The sequence below is a fragment of the Hypanus sabinus genome, chromosome 14, assembly GCF_030144855.1.
Source record: "Hypanus sabinus isolate sHypSab1 chromosome 14, sHypSab1.hap1, whole genome shotgun sequence".
Classification (NCBI taxonomy): domain Eukaryota; kingdom Metazoa; phylum Chordata; class Chondrichthyes; order Myliobatiformes; family Dasyatidae; genus Hypanus; species Hypanus sabinus.
In genome coordinates, this window is record NC_082719.1 from 107,941,021 (window position 1) to 107,965,779 (window position 24,759).

General features: G+C 41.7%; 1 protein-coding gene across 4 annotated transcripts in view; it reads right to left on the minus strand.

The window, feature by feature from the left end:
• The window catches only part of gne (glucosamine (UDP-N-acetyl)-2-epimerase/N-acetylmannosamine kinase), a 162,886-nt gene that overhangs the window by 65,638 nt on the left and 72,489 nt on the right, over window positions 1–24,759 (minus strand). For all 4 annotated transcript variants that reach the window (XM_059989782.1, XM_059989783.1, XM_059989784.1 and 1 more), the window contains exons 3-4: window positions 18,859–19,310; window positions 7,654–7,806 (exon numbers count right to left, since the gene is read on the minus strand). In XM_059989782.1, coding sequence (XP_059845765.1) covers window positions 7,654–7,806; window positions 18,859–19,310 — 605 coding nt within the window. The remainder of the gene's footprint in view (window positions 1–7,653; window positions 7,807–18,858; window positions 19,311–24,759) is intronic.

A 24,759-nucleotide genomic window follows, 5' to 3' on the forward strand; every position in this document is an offset into this window, starting at 1 on the left:
CTTTTTTCGTTTATTTCGGGGTACCAGGCAAGGCTGTCCTCTTAGTCCATTATTATTTGATATTGTTTTAGAACTTTTGGCAATTACTATTAGAGAATCACCGAACATTTTTGGCATTACTCGTGGGATGGATATACATAAGTTATCATTATACGCAGATGATTTATTATTAATTATTTCTGATCCTGAGAAATCCATTCCTGCAGTTATATCATTGTTGGCTCAATTTAGTAAGTTTTCCGGGTATAAATTAAATCTTAATAAGAGTGAATTGTTTCCTTTAAATAGACAGGTTCCAATTTATGGAAATTTACCTTTTAAGTTCTCTTTTGGAAGAGGACAGTTCTCTTTTGGAAGAGGACAGCGAGGCTTGAGAGGAAGTGCGGCGGCGGCCATTTTCAAATCGTCCAATTGCTTCTCAGATCGGAGTTCTGAGAGGCGGGACTGCGCAGGCGCGTGAAGGAGGCCCGGGAAGGAGGGAAGATATATAAAGGAAATACTGAGTGAGGTAGTTCTCTTTTGGAAGAGGACAGCGAGGCTTGAGAGGAAGTGCGGCGGTGGCCATTTTCAAATTGTCCAATTGCTTCTCAGATCGGAGTACTGAGAGGCGGGACTGCGCAGGCGCGTGAAGGAGGCCCGGGAAGGAGGGAAGATATATAAAGAACGCCGCCTTAAGAAGCGGGCAGCTTCGTTTGCAGGCAGCGGAGTGAGCCGGGCGCAGAGTATAGGGCTTGGGCTCAGAGGGCTTAGGCGGAAGAGGGCACAGCAGGCTTATCTTTTTAGTTCTTGTATTTTCAGTTATTTGGGAGGTATGAGTGTGAGGGCAGCTTGTTGTTCTCGGTGTCGGATGTGGGAGATCCTGGAGTCTCCGAGCCTCCCGGACGTCCACATCTGCGCCAGGTGCGCCGAACTGCAGCTCGTGATGGACCGAGTTAGGGAACTGGAGCTGCAGCTCGATGACCTTCGCCTGGTCAGGGAGAGTGAGGAGGTGATAGAGAGGAGTTACAGGCAGGTGGTCACTCTGGGACCATGGGAGGCAGATAGGTGGGTTACAGTCAGGAAGGGGAAGAGGCAGGTACTAGAGAGCACCCCAGTGGCTGTACCCCTTGACAATAAGTACTCATGTTTGAGTACTGTTGGGGGGGGACAGCCTACCTGGTGGGAGTGACAGTGGCCGAGCCTCCGGCACAGAGGACGGCCCTGTAGCTCAGAAGGGTAGGGTTAGAAGAAAGAGGTCCATAGTAATAGGGGACTCAATAGTCAGGGGCTCAGACAGGCGTTTCTGTGGAGGTGATCGGGAGTCCCGGATGGTAATTTGCCTCCCTGGTGCCAGGGTTCGGGACGTTTCTGATCGCGTACAAGATATCCTGAAGTGGGAGGGTGAAGAGCCAGAGGTCGTGGTACATGTAGGTACCAATGACATAGGAAGGAAAGGGGAAGAGGTCCTGAAACGAGAGTATAGGGAGTTAGGAAGGCAGTTAAGAAGAAGGACCACAAAGGTAGTAATCTCGGGATTACTGCCTGTGCCACGCGACAGTGAGAGTAGGAATAGAATTAGGTGGAGGATGAATGCGTGGCTGTGGGATTGGAGCAAGGGGCAGGGATTCAAGTTTCTGGATCATTGAGACCTCTTCTGGGGCAGGAGTGACCTGTTCAAGAAGGACGGGTTACACTTGAATCGTGGAGGGACCAATATCCTAGCGGGGAGGTTTGCTAGGGCTACAGGGCGGACTTTAAACTAGTAAGATGGGGGGGCGGGAGACTATTTGAGGAGACTATGGGAGAGGAGGTTAGTTCACCAGTGGAGCAAGTAAATAGACAGTGTGTGAGGGAGGAAAGGCAGGTGATGGAGAAGGGATGCGCTCAGCCCGAAGATGTAGGGGAGAAGAAAGAAAAGGATAATAAATTTGAATGCATTGTTAGGGATGGAAAGAGAGGAGGAGATGGAGAGTATCTTAAATGTATCTATTTTAATGCTAGGAGCATTGTAAGAAAGGTGGATGAGCTTAAAGCGTGGATTGATACCTGGAATTATGATGTTGTAGCTATTAGTGAAACATGGTTGCAGGAAGGGTGTGATTGGCAACTAAATATTCTTGGATTTAGTTGCTTCAGGTGCGATAGAGTAGGAGGGGCCAGAGGAGGAGGTGTTGCATTACTTGTCCGAGAAAATCTTATGGCGGTGCTCTGGAAGGATAGATTAGAGAGCTCCTCTAGGGAGGCCATTTGGGTGGAATTGAAGAATGGAAAAGGTGCAGTAACACTGATAGGAGTGTATTATAGGCCACCTAATGGGGCGTGTGATTTGGAAGAGCAAATGTGTAAGGAGATAGCAGATATTTGTAGTAAACACAAGATGATGATCGTGGGAGATTTTAATTTTCTACACGTAGACTGGGAAGCTCATTCTGTAAAAGGGCTGGATGGTTTAGAGTTTGTGAAATGTGTGCAGGATAGTTTTTTGCAACAATACATAGAAGTACCGACTAGAGATGGGGCAGTGTTGGATCTCCTGTTAGGGAATGCGATAGGTCAGCTGACAGATGTATGTGTTGGGGAGCACTTCGGGTCCAGTGATCACAATAGCATTAGCTTCAATATAATTATGGAGAAGGACAGGACTGGACCTAGAGTTGAGATTTTTGATTGGAGAAAGGCTAACTTTGAGGGGATGCGAAGGGATTTAGACAGAGTGGATTGGGTCAAGTTGTTTTATGGGAAGGATGTAATAGAGAAATGGAGGTCATTTAAGGGTGAAATTATGAGGGTACAGAATCTTTATGTTCCTGTTAGGTTGAAAGGAAAGGTTAAAGGTTTGAAAGCACCATGGTTTTCAAGGGATATTAGAAATTTGGTTCAGAAAAAGAGGGATGTCTACAATAGATATAGGCAGCATGGAGTAAAGGAATTGCTCGAGGAATATAAAGAATGTAAAAGGAATCTTAAGAAAGAGATTAGAAAAGCTAAAAGAAGATATGAGGTTGGTTTGGCAAATAAGGTGAAAATAAATCCGAAAGGTTTCTACAGTTATATTAAAAGCAAGAGGATAGTGAGGGATAAAATTGGCCCCTTAGAGAATCAGAGTGGTCAGCTATGTGTGGAACCGAAGGAGATGGGAGAGATTTTGAATGATTTCTTCTCTTCGGTATTCACTAAGGAGAAGGATATTGAATTGTCTAAGGTGTGGGAAACAAGTAAGGAAGTTATGGAACCTATGACAATTAAAGAGGTGGAGGTACTGGCGCTTTTAAGAAATTTAAAAGTGGATAAATCTCCGGGTCCTGACAGGATATTCCCCAGGACCTTGAGGGAAGTTTGTGTAGAAACAGCAGGAGCTCTGACGGATCTTTAATATGTCATTAGAAACGGGGATTGTGCCGGAGGATTGGCGTATTGCTCATGTGGTTCCATTGTTTAAAAAGGGTTCTAGAAGGAAGCCTAGCAATTATAGACCTGTCAGTTTGACATCAGTGATGGGTAAATTAATGGAAAGTATTCTTAGAGATAGTATTTATAATTATCTGGATAGACGGGATCTGATAAGGAGTAGCCAGCATGGATTTGTGCGTGGAAGGTCATGTTTGACAAACCTTATTGAATTTTTTGAAGAAGTTACGAGGAATGTTGACGAGGGTAAGGCAGTGGATGTAGTCTATATGGACTTCAGCAAAGCCTTTGACATAGTTCCACATGGAAGGTTAGTTAAGAAGGTTCAGTCGTTAGGTATTAATGCTGGAGTAATAAAATGGATTCAACAGTGGCTAGATGGGAGATGCCAGAGAGTAGTGGTGGATAATTGTTTATCGGGATGGAGGCCGGTGACTAGCGGGGTGCCTCAGGGATCTGTTTTGGGCCCAATGTTATTTGTAATATACATAAATGATCTGGATGATGGGGTGGTAAATTGGATTAGTAAGTATGTCGATGATACTAAGGTAGGAGGTGTTGTGGATAATGAGGTGGATTTTCAAAGCTTGCAGGGAGATTTATGCCGGTTAGAAGAATGGGCTGAACGTTGGCAGATGGAGTTTAATGCTGAGAAGTGTGAGGTTCTACATTTTGGCAGGAATAATCCAAATAGAACATACAGGGTAAGTGGTAGGGCATTGAGGAATGCAGAGGAACAGAGAGATCTAGGAATAACAGTGCATAGTTCCCTGAAAGTGGAGTCTCATGTAGATAGGGTGGTGAAGAGGGCTTTTGGAATGCTGGCCTTTATAAATCAAAGCATTGAGTACAGAAGTTGGGATGTAATGCTAAAGTTGTACAAGGCATTGGTAAGGCCAAATTTGGAATATTGTGTGCAGTTCTGGTCACCGAATTATAGGAAAGATATCAATAAATTAGAGAGAGTGCAGAGACGATTTACTAGGATGTTACCTGGGTTTCAGCAATTAAGTTACAGAGAAAGGTTGAACAATTTAGGTCTCTATTCATTGGAGCGTAGAAGGTTGAGGGGGGATTTGATCGAGGTATTTAAAATTTTGAGAGGGATAGATAGAGTTGACGTGAACAGGCTGTTTCCATTGAGAGTAGGGGAGATTCAAACTAGAGGACATGATTTGAGAGTTGGGGGGCAGAAGTTTAAGGGAAACACGAGGGGGTATTTCTTTACTCAGAGAGTGATAGCTGTGTGGAATGAGCTTCCTGTAGAAGTAGTAGAGGCCAGTTCAGTTGTGTCATTTAAGGTAAAATTGGATAGGTATATGGACAGGAAAGGAGTGGAGGGTTATGGGCTGAGTGCGGGTAGGTGGGACTAGGTGAGATTAAGGGTTCGGCATGGACTAGGAGGGCCAAGATGGCCTGTTTCCTTGCTGTGATTGTTATATGGTTATAAGTTAGTTAATGACTCTCTTATATACTTTGGGATTAAAATTACTAAAAATTATAAGGAGTTATTTAAGGTTAATTTTTTACCTTTAATTGATCAGATTAAGTGTTTGTTAACTAAATGGTCACCATTATCTTTATCTCTGATAGGTCAGATTAATGCTATTAAGATGATTATTTTACCTAAGTTTTTATATATATTTCAAGTGATACCAATTTTTATTCCGAACTTTTTTTTGTTAATGTTGATTCAAAAATTTCCTCATATATATGGCAGAATAAAAATCCTAGATTAGGTAAAAAAATATTTACAGAAGGAAGGAAGGTGGATCAGCATTGCCTAATTTTAGATTTTATTATTGGGCAGTTAATATCCGATATTTGATATGTTGGTTAAAGGATTGGGATTTATCTTTTAGCCCTCATTGTGTGAACTTGGAAACTAAATCTGTACAGGGATTTTCTTTGGGTTCTATTTTAGGGTCTTCTCTTCCCTTTGCTCTTTCTAAATTGCAGAAACGAATTGACAATCCGATAGTTAAACATACTTTACATATATGGTTTCAATTTCAGAAATTTTTTGGGTTGAATCAGTTTGTTTTAACTATTCCTATTGTATCCAATTTCTTTTTTTTACCCTTCTATTATAGACCAAGCTTATTCAGCTTGGAAGACTAAAGGATTACTACGATTTTCCGATTTATTTTTGGATAATTGTTTTATGTCTTTTGAACAATTATCTAATAAATATAATTTGCCTAGATTTCATTTTTTTTTAGATATTTACAGATTAGGAATTTCTTAAATACTGTACTTCCTACCTTTCCAAATCTTGAGTCTTCGGGTATTTTGGAGAATTTGTTAGAACTAAATCCTTCTCAGAAAGGTGTAATATCAAAACTCTACAATATAATTATGAAAATACATTCAGAGCCCTTCTGTAAGATTAAAAATGATTGGGAAAGAGAACTTAACCTTACTAACCCTACTGAGAATTGGGATAAAATTCTTCAATTAGTCAATTTATCATCTGTATGTGCTAAACATTCATTAATACAGTTTAAAGTTGTGCATAGGGCTCATATGTCCAAGGATAAATTGGCTCATTTTTATTCCTATATAAATCCTATTTGTGACAGATGTCATTCTGAGATACCGTCTTTAACTCATATGTTTTGGTCATGTCTGCTTTTGAAAAAATATTCAAAAGACATTTTTGATATTATTTCCACGGTATTGAACATTGATTTACAACCTCATCCTATTACTGCAATTTTTGGTTTACCAATGATGGACTCAATCCATTTATCTTCTTCTGCTTGTCGAATGATTGCATTTCTTACATTAATGGCTAGAAGATCTATTTTGTTGAATTGGAAAGAAATTAATCCCCCTACCATATTTTATTGGCTTTCTCAAACTATGTTATGTCTAAATTTGGAGAAAATTAGAAGTGTTGTATTTGACCCTTCTATTAAATTTGAAAAGACATGGAGACCATTTATTCAGTATTTTCATATGATGTAATGAGACCCTGTTCCAAACCTACTCGTTTTTCCAGTTTTGATTATACATATGTTGAGAGGATTGGAGTTGGTGACACTGATGATTTTGTAATTTTTTTTATAGATGTTATAAACAACCCGTTTTTAAAATTATTTTTTTCTCTTTTTTTTCTTTTTTCTCTTTATTAGTTATTAGGTTGTTAAGATTAGTTTTTTCTAGGTTTTTTTTTCTTTTTCTCTTTTTTTTATATATATTATGATATAACCTAGTTTTGCTTTGTTTATATGTTATTTGTATCATTCATGATTTGGGAAGACTTAATTATATTGTAACTATTGCTTGTGTATCCTTTCATGTTTAGTATAAATTTGTAAGTTTCTAATCCCAATATATATTGATAATAATAATAAAAAGATTGAAAAAGAAAGAAAGAGATTGTGGTGGTATAAAATACGATCTTTCAAAAATTATTTCACTCTGGTACGGTGCCAGAGGACTGGAAAATAGCAAATGTCACTCCACTCTTTGAGAAAAGAGGAAGACAGCAGAAAGTAAATTATAGACCAGTTAGCCTTACCTCTGTGGTTGGGAAGATGTTGGAGTCAATTGTTAAGGATGAGGCTGATAGAGTACTTGGTGACACAAGACAAGATAGTACAAAGTCAGCATGGTTTCCTTCAGGGAAAATCCTGTCTGACGAACCTGTTGGAATTCTTTAAGGAGATTACCAGTAGGATAGATGAAGGGGATGCAGTGGATGTTGTATATTTGGATTTTCAGAAGGCCTTTGACAAGGTGCCACACATGAGTCTGCTTACCAAGTTAAAAGCTCATGGTATTACAGGGAAGTTACTAATGTGGTTAAAGCATTGGATGATTGGTAGGAGGCAGCGAGCAGGGCTTCCAGAGACTAGCGGTGTTCTGCAAGGGTCAGTTTTGGGATCACTTCTTTTTATACTGTATATAAATGATTTAGATGATGGATTAGGTGGTTTAGTTGCCAAGTTTACAGATGATAGGAAGATTATCCTACTTATAATCTTCTCAAAGAATTCCAACAGGTTTGTCAGAGAGGCGGAGGGAGATGGGATGAGTGGAGTGGGAGGCGGAGGGAGGTGGGATGAGGCCGAGGTGGGGGAGGGGGAGTGGGGGGGGCCGGGGACAAGGCTGAGGAGGGGGAGTGGGAGAGAGAGGATGCTGAGTGTGAGGAGGGGGAGAGGGGGAGAGGAATGGAAATGGGAGCAACAGGCCCATTAATGGAAGGAGAACATACAGGGGCCAAGAATTAAACACAAAGCTGTGGAATTTTCTGCTCACCTGCATCGATGTTGGGAAACAGGATCAACGTGCGTTTACCGAATGTTAATAGCGCATCGAGCGTGAGCTCGAACATCTTAATGGAATGTTTAATGTTGGTGGTGACTGGATGCTGTAGAGCCACAATGTACTCCCGAGGTTTCACATCTTCACCTACAAAAGCAGAGCAAGTTTATCATGAACTATTACAAAATCCACAGCAAGCACACAATAGATGCAGTTCCAGAAATTATTTTTAAACATATGCACAATAAGGAAAGAAACTGCATATATTGATGGGATACTGCAGTATATACCTGTTTATCAGTTCATGTCAGTCTCAAGTATTTCCTAAAATTATAAACTACTTGTCAATACAAATGGTAATTTATAAAAATACAAAAAGCACTGGTACAGAACTTAAAATCTACTAATTTGAAGATAGCACTGCTGTACGCTTTATTATCAACTTAGCTTACTTTCCAGTTAAGCACTGGAACAGGGCTGTAGGTATCTATTACATGAGCTCAATGAACGCACGGATTAGAATCAGAGTTATGGAGCACGGAAATAGAACCTTCAGTCTAATTGTTACTCTACCTGGTCCCACCGAACTGCACCTGGACCACATCCTTCCAGTCCCCTCCCACCCATGTACCTATCCAAATTACTCTGAAATGCTCAAATCAAACCATTTCCACTGGCAACACATTCCACACACCCACCGCCTTAAAGATTTCACCTTTCCCCCTCAATCCATGTCCGTTAGTTTTAGTTTCAGTGGGAAAAGCCTGACTTCATTCACCCTACCTATACCCCTCAGAATTTCGTATACCCAGGACTTTGTTGACATGACCCACCCATTCACCAGAGCACTGACAGACAGCTTTTTTTTTCACTAAGTGCAATCGTGAACAATAGCCAGATCAGAAATGCTGATTAAGTCAACTAGTTCCCAAAGAGAACTCTGATAGGCCAGTCAGATGGTTCACTGCTGTTCAGCGATAGAACATTAAAAAATCATATGTACAATTAAGAAACATTTAAAAATAGAATTAATGCTGTCACTGTCACTTGTGCATCATCATCCCACCCTCTACACATAATACCAATACCCTGATCTCATCGTCGTCCCCGCCCTCTACACATAATACCAATACCTGGGCTTCATCATCATCCCCAACACGTCACTTAATACCAATATCCTGGCCTCATGTAAGAACATAAGATATAGGAGCAGTATTAGGTCATATGGCCCATTGAGTCTGCTCTGCTCTTTCATCACAGCTGATCCAATTTTTCTCTTAGCCCCAACCTCCTGCCTTCTCCCCATATCTCTTCATGCCCTTACCAATCAAGAATCTATCAACCTCAGCCTTAAATATACATAAAGATTTGGACTCCACAGATGCCTGATTCACCACTCTGCTAAAAAGAAATTCCTCTTCATCGCCATTCAAAAAGGATGCCCCTCGGTTCTGAGGACATGTCCTCTAGTCTCTGGATGTGTTCTCTGGTCCCACCATAGGGAGTAACCTCTCCACATCCACGCTATCAAGGCCATTCACCAATCGACAGGCTTCAATAAGGTCATTCCTTATTCTTCTGAATTCGAGTGAATACAGGCCCAGAGCCATCAAACACTCTTTATATGAGAAGCCATTCAATCCTGCAATCATTTTTGTGAACCTACTTTGAACCTCTCCAGTTTCAGCACATCCTTTCTAAGATAAGGGGCCCAAAACCACTCACAACACTCCAAGTGAGGCCTCACCAGTGCTTTATAAAGTCTCAACATTACATCCTTGCTTTTATATTCTAGTCCTCTTGAAATGTATGCTGACAATGCATTTGCCTTCCTCACCACTGACTCAAGCTGCAAATAAACCATTTAAAAAAATTTTTTTATTGTTAAGTTCAATGTTTAAGTTCATCATCAAACAAACATTTCCATAAGATGTATTTCAGACATTGTACATATATAGCATATAATCATATATATCACAAATCTCCACAATTTATCTGAGGTATACACTTTCAGAAAAGAGTGGAAAGAAAAAATAAGCAAAAAGAAAGAACTATGTACAAGTAGGGAGTGATCTTTAATTTTACAACAGATTCATTGATTTTGAGAGAATAAAAACAGGCCTATGAGGCATTATGTAGTTAAACCATTTTTCTCAGTATGAATCAAATTGTTCCAGCTTATGGTTAACAGATGCTGTTATCTTCTCCATTTTGTAAATGTCCGTTGTAATTTTCATCCATGTATTGAAAGTTGGGCTCTCCTGTGATAACCATTTCCTAGTAAGAGTCTTTTTACCAGCCACCAACAGTATATTCATTAAATGTTTATCTCTTTTCAACCATTCTTGAGGTATATATCCAAAATATATGGTCTTACTCTCTAAGGGTATTTCACATTTAAAGATGTCTTGTAGGGCATTGTGTATCCCCCTCCAATAGTCTTTGATAACAGCGCAGTCCCAAAAAATATGATAATGATTTGCATTTTGATTTCCACAATTTCTCCAGCAAACAGCGAGGTTACTATCATAATGGGATTTCTGAGAGGGTGTAATAAAATATCTAATCAAGTATTTCCATCCAAACTCCCTCCATTTCTGTGAACTGGTACAATTCCATTGATATCTCCATATTGTTGTCCATTCTTCCTCAGATATAATTATCCCTCCTTCCTTGTTTTAATGTATGAAGTCAAATGTGTTTTAAGATTTGACAATACATGCTTGAAATGATTCTACTACCGTTATCTGAATTATATGCTTTTCTAAAGAGCTCTATCAAGCACATACTTGCCTTGGTTACATTTTTAAGCGTCTCATTAACATATTGTCGCATCTGTAAATACTGATAAAAATCTTGGTTTTCTAATAGGTGTTTCTCTTTAAGCATTTCAAAACTGAACAGTGTTCCTTCTTTCATTATGTTGCAAAGAACTGTTATTCCTTTAGCTGCCCAGTGCTTAAATCTAGCATCCAATTTATTTTGTATAAAATCAGAGACATATGCACACCATTTAAGAATTGCAATATCTCCCTCTAGATTATATTCTTTTATAGTAGTTTTCCATATTTTAAGAGTCAATTTCACCCATGGGTTATCAATAGTATTTATGTAGCTTTGCAGGTTGTTATCAGCCAAAATTGCTTGTATGGGGATGGGAAGTACCCGCTCCTCAATGTTTTTCCATTGAGCATCATATGATGAGTTGCACCAACATATCACAGCTCTCAACTGTGCTGCAAAATAATAATCTCTAAGAGAAGGTAGGCCCTATCCCCCCTTTTCCTTTGCTAATTGCAAAGTTTTGAGACAAACTGTAGGCCTTTCACCCTGCCAAATATACCTTGATAACATCTTGTTCCATTCATTGAATTGATTTTGATTAGTCTCTATTGGTAGGGTCTGAAAGAGATATAACAGTCTGGGCAGTATATCCATTTTAATAGACTCAATCCTTGGACTGAGACTGAAAACAGGAATCAGGTTCCATCTTGCCATATCTTCCTTATTTTTTTATATATAATTTAAGTCTCCCCCACATATCAGGAGACCTTCTGTTTCCGTTACCATAATAGCAGTATTTTTCTGAAAGAAACCAGTATCACTTCCCGGTGGTGCGTATATATTCAATAGAGTAACTGAATTTCTGTCTATATTCCCCCCTCACCAAATGCATCTGCCCTCTTTATCTCCTTTTTCGAATACTTTTTCAAAATTTAGCTTACTTGAGATAAGAATAGCAACTCCTCTCCTATGTCCTGATTTATATGAGGAGAAAAACAAATTAGTGAAGCCCATTCTCTTTAGTTTTCTATGCTCATTATCACTTAAATGAGTTTCCTGTAAATATACTACATGGGCTTGTTCTTTTTTTTATTTTGCATAAAATTCTATTACACTTGATTGGATTTAATAGCCCATTGACATTAAAAGAAATGAATTTTACCTTGTCCTTAGCCATCTGTATTTATCTATCAATGTATCATTGAAATTAGAATAAAACTTAATTGATATACTCCCTGAACAAATAAGAACCAAGAAACACAAATAATAACAAAAATGGCAAAGAATGTGTGGTTCCAAGGCTGAGGTCTCTAGTAAATGACCCTGCGTTGAGCTAGAGGAAACGTCTAGCTGTGGGGGATAACCCCTCCTACTTGTGAGTAGAGGGCCCCCATTACAGTATTCATAAAAGTCAGTGAACAAATCCATTACACAGAAAAGATTTCCATGTGTACTCCTCCTATATATATATACACATATACACACACACACACATATATATATATTACATACACATATGCACACATATATATATGTATTCTCATTTTGGTGGGGAAAAAGGAGTAAGTGAGCAAATAAAGAATAACAGCTAAGTCATATAAAATCAACATTATAGTAAGTATTTCTCGAGATGGGTATATCACCATCTACTTTTGCTTCCGTTTAACATTTTTAAAGTTAGCCAAACCTTCTGGCTCTTCTGAAGGGGGTGAGGACTGTCTTTGGGAAACTCCCAGTCTCTTCCTGATATACTTCTCTCGGCCTCCTCCGTCTCCTGCCTTCTCGATTCTCACACTATCTCCCAAGCAGAGCGGGATAATTCCTCAGCCAGGCTTTCTCTTGGTTTGGTCACGCTGACGGGTAACCCTCTGGCCTTCACGTCTGTAGTCGCCACTTCCACTGTCTGGTACAACTGCGTCCCGTCGTCATAAAACACTTGACGTTTAGCAGGGTACGGAGTCTGAAATCTAATCTTTTTTTGCTTTAGTACTCACTTTACTTCAAAGTATTCTTTATGTTTCTGCAGGACCGCGGGGGGAGGAGGGGTGATCTTGGTCGAAATATATTAGTTTATCGTTGAAAAACACTCTCTTCTTACCCCAAGCCCTTCATAGAATCTCCACCTTGGTACCGTAACGAAGGAATTTAATTATTATTGAGCATGGCTTATCTGCTCTATCATGGGTAGGCTTCGGGACTAACGCGCGATGCGTTCTTTCGATTTCCAGCTCCATAGTTGAGGGAAGCTCCAGCGCAACTTTCCGACAAACTCCATCACAGACGAGCCCGCCGCTCCTTCGGGAACGTTATAGATTCTGATATTTTTCCCCCGTGATCTTCCCTCCAGGTTAAGCAGTTTACCTTCTTGGTCATTTAATATTTTTACCATCTTACTCAGTATTCATTTAACATTTTGAACGCGATCTTCCACCTTCTCAATTTGAGTCTCTGCCACCACTATTTTTTGATTGACATTGGCGAGCTCTGACTTAATATCATGTAGCTGCTGCTTTATTTTTCTGGAACTCCCTTATCTCTTTCAGAATTTCGATCATATTCGCTGCTTCACCTGAACGAGGCTCAGCGTCCGCCTTGCTAGTACGCGGTCGGGTAGGAGAACCGCTCACTGCACTCCTCTCGGCTGCAGAATCTGCAGTGCCGCTTTTTTTATTTCCATTCTTTTTCCCCATTCTTGCCCCTCATTTCAGTTCAAATATTTTCTGAAAAATAATATATTTGATGGGTTAATGGGGCTTAATAGGCATTTTTCCAGAGGAGCTAGTGACTTAAGCTGCCATTCTCAACGATGACGTCACTGGAAACTACAAATAAACCTTAAGGAAATCTTGCACAAGGACTTCCAAGTCCCTTTGCACCTCAGATTTTTTTGTATTTTCTCTCCGTTTAGACAATAATGAACCTTTTTATTTCTTCTACCAAAGTGAATGACCATACACTTACTGACACAGTATTCCAACTGCCATTTCTTTATCCATTCTCTTAATCTGTCCAAGTCCTCCTGCCTGTAGCCTCCCTACTTCCTCAAAACTACCTAGCCCTCCACGCATCTTCATATTGTCTGCAAACTTTGCAACCAAGCCATCAACTTCATCATCGAAACCACTGACATTTAACACAAAAAGAATCAGTCCCAACACAGACCCCTGTGGAACACCATCACTCGCTGGCAGCCAGACAGCAAAGGCTCCCTTTGTTCCCACTCTTTGCCTTCTACCAATCAGGCACTGCTTTATCCATGCTAGAACCTTTCTTGTAATGCCACAGGGTCGTAGCTTGTTAAGCAGCATCATGTGTGGTACCTTGTCAAAGGCCTTCTGAAAATCTAAGTATACAACTTAAATCGAATTTCTTTTGTTGACCTTGCTTGTTATTTTTTCAAAGACTTTCAACAGATTTGTCAGGCAAGATTCTCCCTCGAGGAAACTAACTACAGCCTATTTTATCATGTACTCCAAGTACCCTGAGACCTCATCCTTAATAATCAACTCCAACCTTTCCAACCACTGTGGTCAGACAAACTGGTGTACAGTTTCCTTCCTTCTACCTCTCTCCCCTCTTGAAGACTGGAATGACATTTGCAATCTTCCAGTCTTCCGGAACCAATACAGAATCTAGTGATTCTTGAAAAATCATTACTTATGCCTCCACAATCACGTCAGCAACCTCTTTCAGAAATCTGGGGTGTAAGCCTGATATCCAGGTGACTTATGTATCATCAGTTTCCCAAGAACTTCCTCTCTAGTTATAGTAACTTCACACACTTCATGCCCCCTAATACTTGGAGTTTCCACCATATTGCTAGTGCTTCCCACAGTGAAGACTGATGCAAAATACTTACTCAGTTCATCTGCCATTTTCTTGTCCCCCATTACTACCTTTCCAACACTATTTTCCAGCGGTCTGATATCCACTCTCACCTCCTTTGCACTTTATGTATCTGAAAAAACTTTTGGTATCCTCTTCAATAATATTGGCTAGCTTACTTTCATATTCCATCTTTACCTTCGTATTTACTTTTTAGCTGCCTTCTGTTGGTTTTGAAGCTTCCCGCTAATCTTTGCTCTATTATATGCCCTCTTTTTGGCTTTTATGTTGGCTTTGACTTCTCTTGTTAGCCACAGTTGTATCATTTTATTTTGAGAATATTTCTTTCTCTTAGGGATGTATATATCCTGTGCATTCCTCAGTAAATATATTTAATACAATGTTGAGTTGATTTTTTCATAGTAGAGGAATTAGGGTTATAGGGAAAAGGCAGGTAAGTGAAAATGAGTCCTCGACCATATAAGCCATGATCGCATGGAATGACAAAGTAGGCTCGACAGGCCAGATGACCTATGCCGCTCCTGTTTTTTATGTTTTTCCGAATTGATTCCAGAAATTCCAGCCATTCCTGCTCTGCCATCATCCCTGCAGTGTCCTTTACCATTCAATTCTAGCCAGCTCCTCTCTCATGCCCCTGTATCCCCTTTACTCCACTGTGATAGTGATACATAGAAACAGAGAAATCTACAGTACATTACAGGCCCTTTGGCCCACAATGTTGTGCCAACCAAGTAACCTACTCCAGAAGCTGCCGAGAATGCCCCTACTACATAGCCTTTTATTTTTCTATCCAAGAGTCCCTTAAAAGACCTTATTGTATCCACCTCTACCATCCTCACTGGCAATGCATTTCACACACCCACCACTCTGTGCAAAAATCCTACCTCTGACATTCCCCTTGTACCTACTTCCAAGCACTTTAACCTATGCCCCTTTGTGTTAGTCACTTCAGCCCTGGGAAAAAGCCTCTGACTATCCACACGATCATTGCTTCTCATCATCTTATACATCTCTATCAGGTCACTTCTCATCCTCTGTTGTTCCAAGGAGAAAAGGCCAAGTTCACTCAAGCTATTCTCATAAGGTATGCTCTCCAATCCAGGCAATATCCTTGTAAATCTCCTCTGCACTTTCTCTATATTATCCACATCCTTTCTGTAGTGAGGTGACCAAAACTGAGCACAGTACTCCAAGTGGGTCTGACCAAGGTCTGATATAGCTGTAACATTACCTCACGGCTCTTGAATTCAATCCCATGGTTGATGAAGGCCAACATACCATACACCTTCTTAACAACACTGTCAACCTGCGTAGCAGCTTTGAGTGCCTTATGGACATGGACCCAAAGATCTTGCTGATCCTCCACACTGCCAAGAGTCTTACCATTAATACTATATTCTACCATCATATTTGACCTACCAAAATGAACCACTTTACACTTATCTGGGTTGACCTCCACCTGTCACTTCTCAGGCCAGTTCTGCATCCTTCTGATATCCCACTGTAACCTCTAACAGCCCTCCACACTACCCACAACACCTCACCTTTTGTATCATCAGCAAACTTACTAACCCACCATTCTACTTCCTCATCCAGGTCATTTATAAAAATCACAAAGAAGAGGGATCCCAGAACAGATCCCCACGGAACACCACTGGTCATCATCCTCCATGCAGAATACAAACCATCCACTGCACTTAAAACTTTAAACATCTTCTTATAATATTTTAACATTGTATTTATATACTTATGCACAATTTATTCCGTATCATTATTTTAATAGCTAAGTATATTTTTACTTAATTCATAATTGTTGAATTCATGCCCAGACCAATAGACCACAGCAAGTTCTTCATACACATTCTTGTATTTGACAAATAAAGTAGATACTTGATCCTTGAATGTGTCCCCCTTCTCCTTCCCTCCAAACAAGGAACCATCCTGATCACAGGTAATGCCTTTGTCCAATCTATCCTCCCCCACACTCTCAGAAAATAAATTTGTATTGGCACACACAAAGTACTGGAGGAACTCAGCAAGTCACATTACTTTTTGAAGTACTGAGTCCAGTTCTGGTCGCCTCAGTATAGGAAGGATGTGGAAGCATTGGAAAGGATATAGATGAGATTTACCAGGATGCTGCCTGGTTTACAGAGTATGGATTATGATCGGAGATTAAGGGAGCTAGGGCTTTACTCTTTGGAGAGAAGGAGGATGAGAGGAGACATGATAGAGGTGTACAAGATATTAAGAGGAATAGACAGAGTGGACAGCCACCACCTCTTCCCCAGGGCACCACTGCTCAGTATAAGAGGTCATGGCTTTAAGGTAAGGGGAGGGAAGTTCAAGGGGGATATTAGAGGAAGGTTTTTCACTCAGAGAGTGGTTGGTGCATGGAATGCACTGCCTGAGTCAGTGGTGGAGGCAGATACACTAGTGAAGTTTAAGAGACTACTAGACAGGTATATGGAGGAATTTAAGGTGGGGGGTTATATGAGAGGCAGGGTTTGAGGGTCGGCACAACATTGTGGGCCGAAGGGCCTGTAATGTGTTGTACTATTCTATGTTCTATGTTTTAAGTCAGGCATAAGGTATGCAAATGAATAAACAGTCAACATTTCGGGCCAAGACACTAGTTCGGAATTAGGGAAGATCCCACAAAGGTGGAAAAGGTGAAAGAGAACTAGCTAAAAGGCGATAGGTGATGCCAGGTGGGTGGGAAAGGTAAAGGGCCAGAGAAGAAGGAATCTGATATGAGTGGAGAGTGGACCATGAGAGAATGGGAAGGAGGAAGGATATTAGGGGGAGGTGACAGACAGGTAAGGAGAAGAGAAAAGAAGCCATAGTGGGGGGGGGGGGGAAGGGGATGTTAAAAATATTAACAGAAGAAGATATCTATGTTCATGTTACCAGGTTGGAGGCTACCTAGATGGAACGAGGTGTTGCTCCTCCACCCTGAGAGTGGACTGCATCATGGTGAAAGAGGAGGCCATGACCAACATGCTGGATCAAGAACAAGAGAAAATCTGCAGATGCTGATAATCCAAGCACACACACAAAATGCTGGTCGGGTCTCAGCCCTAAACATCGACTGTTCTCTTTTTCCATAGATGCTGCCTGGCTTGCTGAGTTCCTCCAGCATTTTGAATGAGATGCTGGAACCGGATGGGGATTGGAATTACAATGGTTGACCACTGAGAAATTCCACTTTTGGACAGATGGAGTGGAAATGTTAACTTTCTCTTTCCATGGATGCTGCTTGATTTACTGAGAATTCTCTGAGAATTACTGAGAAATACTGAGAAATCTACTGAGGAAATATGTTGACAGAGAATAGAAAAACCAGCAATGACTAAAAGCTATAAAATAATGCAGAATATGAAGCAGCACATCAGGACTGTGTAGAAGTTAGCGAAGCACCAGTGACTGGAGTTCAATTCCCACCACTGGAAGGAGTTTGTTCGCTCTCCCCTTGACTGTAAGAGTTTCCTCTGGGTGTCCCGGTTTCTCCCACATTCCAAAGATAGATGAATTAGTAAGGGTTAATGAATTGTGGACATGCTATGTTGGTGCCGCTTCTGGGATGTCCCAGCACATCCCTCAGTTGTGTTGGTCGTTGAAGCAAAAGATGCATTTCACTATATCTTTTTGTGTACACATGACAAATAAAGTAACTAAAAAAATTTGAAATTCTGTTATGGAAAAAATGTAGAAACAATGTCATATTTTAAAGGGAACTATCAGACAGATGCCACAGACAGTATAAAAATGCAAACAACTATCTTCAATTAAGTGAAATAAATTACAACACACAACTGAATATTTGTACGTATTGGAAGGACAACAGTCATAAATGCATCATGGAGAGGTTGCCCCCCTGTCTTCCATATAATGGACCATAATCTCCATCAATTATTTACAAAAGTAAGGATGTAATGTTGAAGCTTTATAAAGCACTGGTCAGGCCAGACTTGGAATATTGTGAGCAGTATTGGGCCACTGTCGAAGAGATGATGTGCTGGCATTGGAGGGAGTCTATAGGAGGTTCACAAGAATGATTCTGGGAGTGAAAGGGTTAACATATGAGGAGTTTTTGATGGCTCTGGGTCTGCACTTGCCGGAGTTTAGAAGAATCAGATGGGATCTGATTGATACTTGAAAGGCCTAGATATAGTGGATACAGAGAGGAAGTTTCCTACAGTGGGGAGTCTAGGACCAGAGGGCGCAGCTTCAGAATAGATGGACGTCCATTTAGAACAGCAATGAGGAGGAATTTCTGTAGCCAAAGAGAGTGATGCATTCGTGGAACTTATTGCCACAGACAGCTGTGGAGGCCAAGTCATTGAGTATATTTAAAAGAGGTTGATAGGTTCTTGGTTAATTAGGGTGTCAAAAGTTAAAAGAAGAAGGTAGACCACCGGGGTTGAGAGATAATAAATCAGCTGTGATAGAATGGCAGAGCAGACTTGGTGGACTGAATGGTCTAATTCTCCTCCTCTGTCTTATGGTGTTAAAACAAGCAACAGTGGAAAATGACTTCATCTATTCTTATCAGATATGATTACTCACTCAGCCAAGTCTGCAGGGTGCTGATGTAGTCCTTGGATCTTGCTGTGAGAAGTTTGTCATAAGATGGACAGCCAGACAACAGGATCCGATCATGCTCCTCACACATCGCGATGAGATGCTGCTCAGCACTGCGGGTGCAGCATACATGGTAATGTGCCAGCTTAGTGATAGCGTGTCGGATTGAATCATCGATGGTACCGCTGACTTCGCCTCCTTCAATGTGCAGGATCCGAATATTCATCAGTGCCGCCGAGGTTGCTACTGCCAACGCATCAAACCTGTCTCCGTGAACAATCATGATATCCGGCTTCAAACGGTTTAACACATCTGGCAATTTTACCAAAGCAAGGCCCACCGACTCCACCATAGCAGCCTCATCTTCACCTCGGACTATTGTATGCAACCTTGTGTTGATGTCAAAATCATCTTGTTCAATCATTCGGTATGTATTCCTGAAAGTGAAAAAAAAACAAACAGTAAGCAAAGCCTTGGTCTATTGTTTGCTACAATGACTGTTAGCAGATGAACTGAGATGTCAGCTTGGTCAAATACACATTAATACACAGACGGAAATGTTAGCTTGGCTCAGCTGCATATTCAAAGCTCACTCCAGCCACTCACTATTGACTCTTTTTACATTATCTCTGGGAGGCTGTTTAGTTTTGTGATGGCAGTCGTGAATCCCTATTACAGCAGAAGCTTTAAGATCTAGGTTCAATTCCTGCCACTGCTTTTAGGGAGTTTGTATATCTTTGTGACCACTTTGTGACCTCTGGGTGCTCTGGTCGTCCTACAAAGATGTAAGTTACGGTATGTTCTGTTAGCCGCGGAAGCATGGTGACCCTTAGTGGTGCTCAGCACAATCTTCACTGATTTGATTTTTAAATTTTATTGTGTTTGGAGATAGAGCAAGGAATAGTCCTTTCTGGCCATGCAACCCAGCAATTCAACCCATGACCAATTCAACTACTAAACGGTATGTCTTTGAACTGCACCGGGAAGCCCATACACCAGAAGATACGTACCAACTTGATAGGAATGAACACTAGCACTGAAGTCCAAACCCTGACAGCCCGAGCTGTAATACCATTGCACTAACCACAACACTATGTGGCACCCATGATATCAGTGTGAATGACTAAGATGCTTCCTAAGACAGCAGTCCATTCCTGTGAACTGTTCACAACCCAAACAGTTTACAAGTCCAAAACGTGGCCATGGACCTTGTTCCTGGACAGCAAAAGGTGCCTGCAGTCCCACAGATACAGCACAGTAACAGGCCCTTCCAGCACACCAAGCTCACACCACACAATTTCTACCCATTTGTTGGATCTGACTATTTAATTCTTAGATTGGACTGTCCGTTGTTATTTTGTTTGCAAACAATGAGTTATCTGCTTATATTTTAGGTAGTTCTTATATACATGTAACAGTTTATTATGCTTCCTAGTTGTAACAGCACGTCAACGCAAGTTCAGTGTATCCCCAGTGGATATATTGGTATTATATTAATATGACTCTGGAAGCATCTCTTGGGATTGCATTATTTGAATAAGTGCTTTCCAAATGGTTAATTGTTATCTATAATTTTCCTTATCTATGGGTGTAAAGGGCTGCAACACAAGGCAGCGCCATCTTATGCTCCAAATCTGTGTTTCTTACATCTTAGCTTCTGCTCCTGTCACTGCCTGTTCCAATTTTTCTTTGTTCTATCAACACTTAATGACTTGGTGAAGCAACAAGCTTTGTGCCTCTTTCCTAACCTGAAAATAAAACATCAGAATCCAACAGGTGACCAATTAACCTAGTAATCCTACATCTTTGGAAGAAATCGGAGCACCCAGAAGAAGGTCATGTGGTCACGAGGAGGACGTACAAGCTCCTTACACACAGCTGTGGGAATTGAACCTGTGAAACCCCACTGGTTTCCTTGGCTGCATAAGCCTAGGGAAGATTCACTCTAGACCCACCAAAGCCGTGAGATTAAGACAGCTCTTCCACCCCAAACCCTGGTTTGTGTGGATGCAATGTAATTTGGCACCCTGTTACAACTCAGTGCCAAGAAATAACAGACAGCAGACTGCATACGATTAAAGAAATTATATTTATGGAACTTACTTAACTAAAGGGTTAGTAAAGAAAATAAAGAAAAACAAAAAGGGTGCATTATAATTAAAGTTACGTGTGCACAAGGTGGAGCTCACCTTGAAATTCTCTGTCACTCGCACACTAGGCCTTCAGTCTTTGTGAAAGCCCACAACACCTTTCGAGCATCGCCCATAATCCATCTCAAACAAACTGGTCTCCCACTGGGTCATATCCTATGATTGATTCTCCCCAGTGTCTTCATTCCCCCACCAAAAAAAAAGCTCCAAGACCAACCTTAGTGTTCCTCACCAGAAAAAAATCTCCCCCAAGTTCCACCATCCTAGTTGGATGGCACACATTTCTCATCATCCCTCATCTTCAACGATAACCCAAGCAGGCTGAAAGCAGAACAGACGGCTCTTACAGAGCAGCTAACTGCAAACCCTACAGTAAAGATGTGAACCAGGGCATGACATTCTCTTCCCATCACAAATAGTCATGTCCTCATGACTGAAATAATTCATCATTCCGTCATTAATAGCACAGTTTTCATAGGAACACGTTGGGCTGGCGGGGGGATGGGGTGAGGGCAGAAGGCTGGTGGAGGATGTCACTACCTCCTCCCATAGATGCTGTCTGGCCTGCTGAGTTCTGACAGCATTTTGTGTTTTTATTTTTTACAGTTTTCAAAGAAGTTTTGTGATGTCAGCACCTCCAATCCATTTGTAAAGGGTAGGGACATATCTATCTCACTACGGGGATAGTTGCAACGCTCTGTTCCCCCGCTGCTATATAGGCCAACCTATCTGGGGGTCTCCTGACTCTGAGACCTCCTTACCCCATCATCGACTTCTTCAGTTTCAGACACTCTTTGGGATACTTCTGGTCTACATGGCAAGGCCTCCCCCAGTCTATTACTCGTGCCTCCAGCAACTCAGGTCCCTCTGCCACTTGACTGAGCTCAGCTTCATTCCCAGTTACTCCAGAGCCCAGGCTACCTTTATGGCCCAGCTGCACACCTGCCTGTCCACTGCCAGTACCCCCCCACCCACCATTCCACCTGCCTTAGTGTGAGAAGGGCTGGGAATCTCTTCCTCAATTAGTGGGGAGTTAGTGACCATGCCTCTCATCCAAACATCAAATAATATGGCAAATACCCAGTAGCTTCATTGTGTGTACAGTTGTAGCAGTGGACCAGATGTCCAATATGTTGACACTCCACTTGTTCTTTTTGCTGATCTCCAAGGTTCTAAGCATGTCTAGCAGTTCCGATTGAACCTCTAAGGCTGGGGATCACTCTGTGGGTGATAAGGCATAATCCTTGACTCGTCTCCAAGCATGCTCAGTGACTCATGCATGAGCCTACTCTCAAAATCCCATCCTTGATCACTATGTATTCACCTGTGGAGGCTGTAATAAATGAAATACTTCTCCCTCAACACTTTGGTCACAGTGGACACCCTCTGATCCTTAGTAGGGAAGGCTTGCGCATATCTGGTGTAGTGATCCATAATGACCAAGACATTTGCCGTGTTGCTGGCATCTGGCTTTATTGACAAGAAATCTATAGACACCAGGTCAAGTGGCTCCGCACTCTGCAAGTGGGACAATGGAGCAACCCTCGTAAGCAGCATCTTCCTCCGTATACATCCAATGCACTTGCAGTACTCTTCAACCTCTGGCTTCATCCGGGGCCATTAGAACCGATCTCTGAGCAATCCATAGGTCTTGTCAACTCCCAAATGGCCAGAATCATCATGAATTGACTTCAACACAATCCTCTGATACTTCTCAGGCAGAACCAGCTTGGAACACTGAGGTTGGTCCAGAGGCAACATGACCCGGTATAAGATCTAGTTCCTCAACTCCAATCTGGGCCATTCTCTCGGTAGTAGAGACACCGCAGAGTGTTGCATCTTGTTGCTTGGGCCATGTCTCCTTTTGCAACCAAAGACCAAACTGTACCGATGCCCGGGTCATCTCAATGAGCGGCTGCCGCTTCCCCAGGACTCAATTCTGCAACTGCTTTGTCTTCAGAGCAATCAGGTTGCAGTGAGCTTGTGGAATGGCACCATCAGAAGCTCCCGATTGATCTACTACTCAATCCCACCCTTGCCTTTCACTTCAGGAGCAGGAACGCTCTCCCACTCTCCATTCCTGTCCATGTGCACAGTGAGACAACAACGTTCCTACTTCCAAGCCAACACTTCAGACTGAAATCATAGGCAGACAATGCCGCCAACCACTGATGGCCTGTGGCACCTAATTTCGCTGAGGTCCGGATATGTTAATGAGTTGTTGTCTATCCTCACCTCAACTGGCCCATGTAGATAGTCACTCAGCTATTCCACCAAAGTCCGTCTCTGCTGGCATCTGTATGCAATACATAAGGCAACCAGGGGTATGCAAGATTCAGCAAAGGCACTTTCTTCAGCATCTCCTTCTGCAACTGAAAGGCCTCTTCACATTTCGTATCCCATCTCACTCCAAAAGCCTCCAAAGGTCGAAGATAATCTTTACCATTCTCTCCTTTCATCCTTCCTTTGTTCCCCAAGGGAGGGTAACCACACAGAAGCCGACTTAAAGGGTGTTTCACTTTAAAGTAGTCCTTCATGAACCTCTGATAGTATCCACAGAACAAGCACAGGGCACTCACTGTCTGGGGCCTTGCCCAGGTGGTCAGCGTCTCTGTCTTAGACTCCATCCCATGAGATTACGTTGCCCAACATTGTTGACAGACGTCTTGCAGAACTGGCACTTATGCAGGGAAAGTTTTAACCCTTCAGCTTTCAGGCACCCAGCCCCTTCAATAGTCTCGCTTCATATTTTTCCAAGATGGACCCGAGCACCCTGAGTTCATCCAGGTACACCAATACCTCAAGCAAGTTCATATCCCCCACCATTTTCTGCATGACACGCTGGAAAGTTATAGGGTCTCCGATGTGTGCTGGGGCATTGTTTTGAACTGGAAGAATCCTAGTGGACATATGAATGCTGTCTTCTCTTTGTCAGCCTCACTCATGGGGATCTGTTAATACCCACTAGTGAGGGTGGCCGCCAAAAAACCTCTGACAATTCTGGAAGAGTTACAACTGTAAAACCCTGGTTAAGACTTTACTGCTATGCCGTAGGTATTTCGTTTCAGCAGTTCTGTCAGAGCAGTCTGTCTGCTTTCAGCCTCTTTTGGTTTGAGCTGAGATAAGAGACTTTGTTGTTCAACTTAGGAATCTTATGTCAGCTGATCAGGACAGTGGAGTTGGGAGAAGGTTCTGAAGAACACTGGGCAGAAAGGTTTGTGAGAGACACTGATGTGGGTTGAGGTCTTTTTCGTCGGGAGCTGGGAGACGACAAGAGGGAAGATAGCTGAGAATGCGTCCCTGTTGCACAAGGTACCTTGAGCAGATGAATGGCTTCAAGGAGGAAGGAACAATACACTGGTGAGAGATTGAGAGATTCATTTGTTCGAGATGGATTTTGAGAGACGTTCAGAACATGGTGTGTGCTTTCACAAACAGAGGGTACAGTGTGGGTGACAGACAAGGTCAAGATGTTTCTAAGATGAGCTCTAATTGAAGTGCACAGTTGGCTGTTTAAGAATAATGGGCCCTTTCTGTTTTTTCTTTCTTTCCTTTAATAACTGCTTGCTCAAGTTAACATACTTAAAAATACTTCTTTACAATCATATGCAGTGTATGATTTGTTAATTTTTGCCAACAGGTGATTGCTGAGGACATTAAATCACACAGCATTCACACAAAGCAGGGCTTGGGTGGACCAGACATCCCATCCTCAGAGATTTAGCGAGACCAAAGT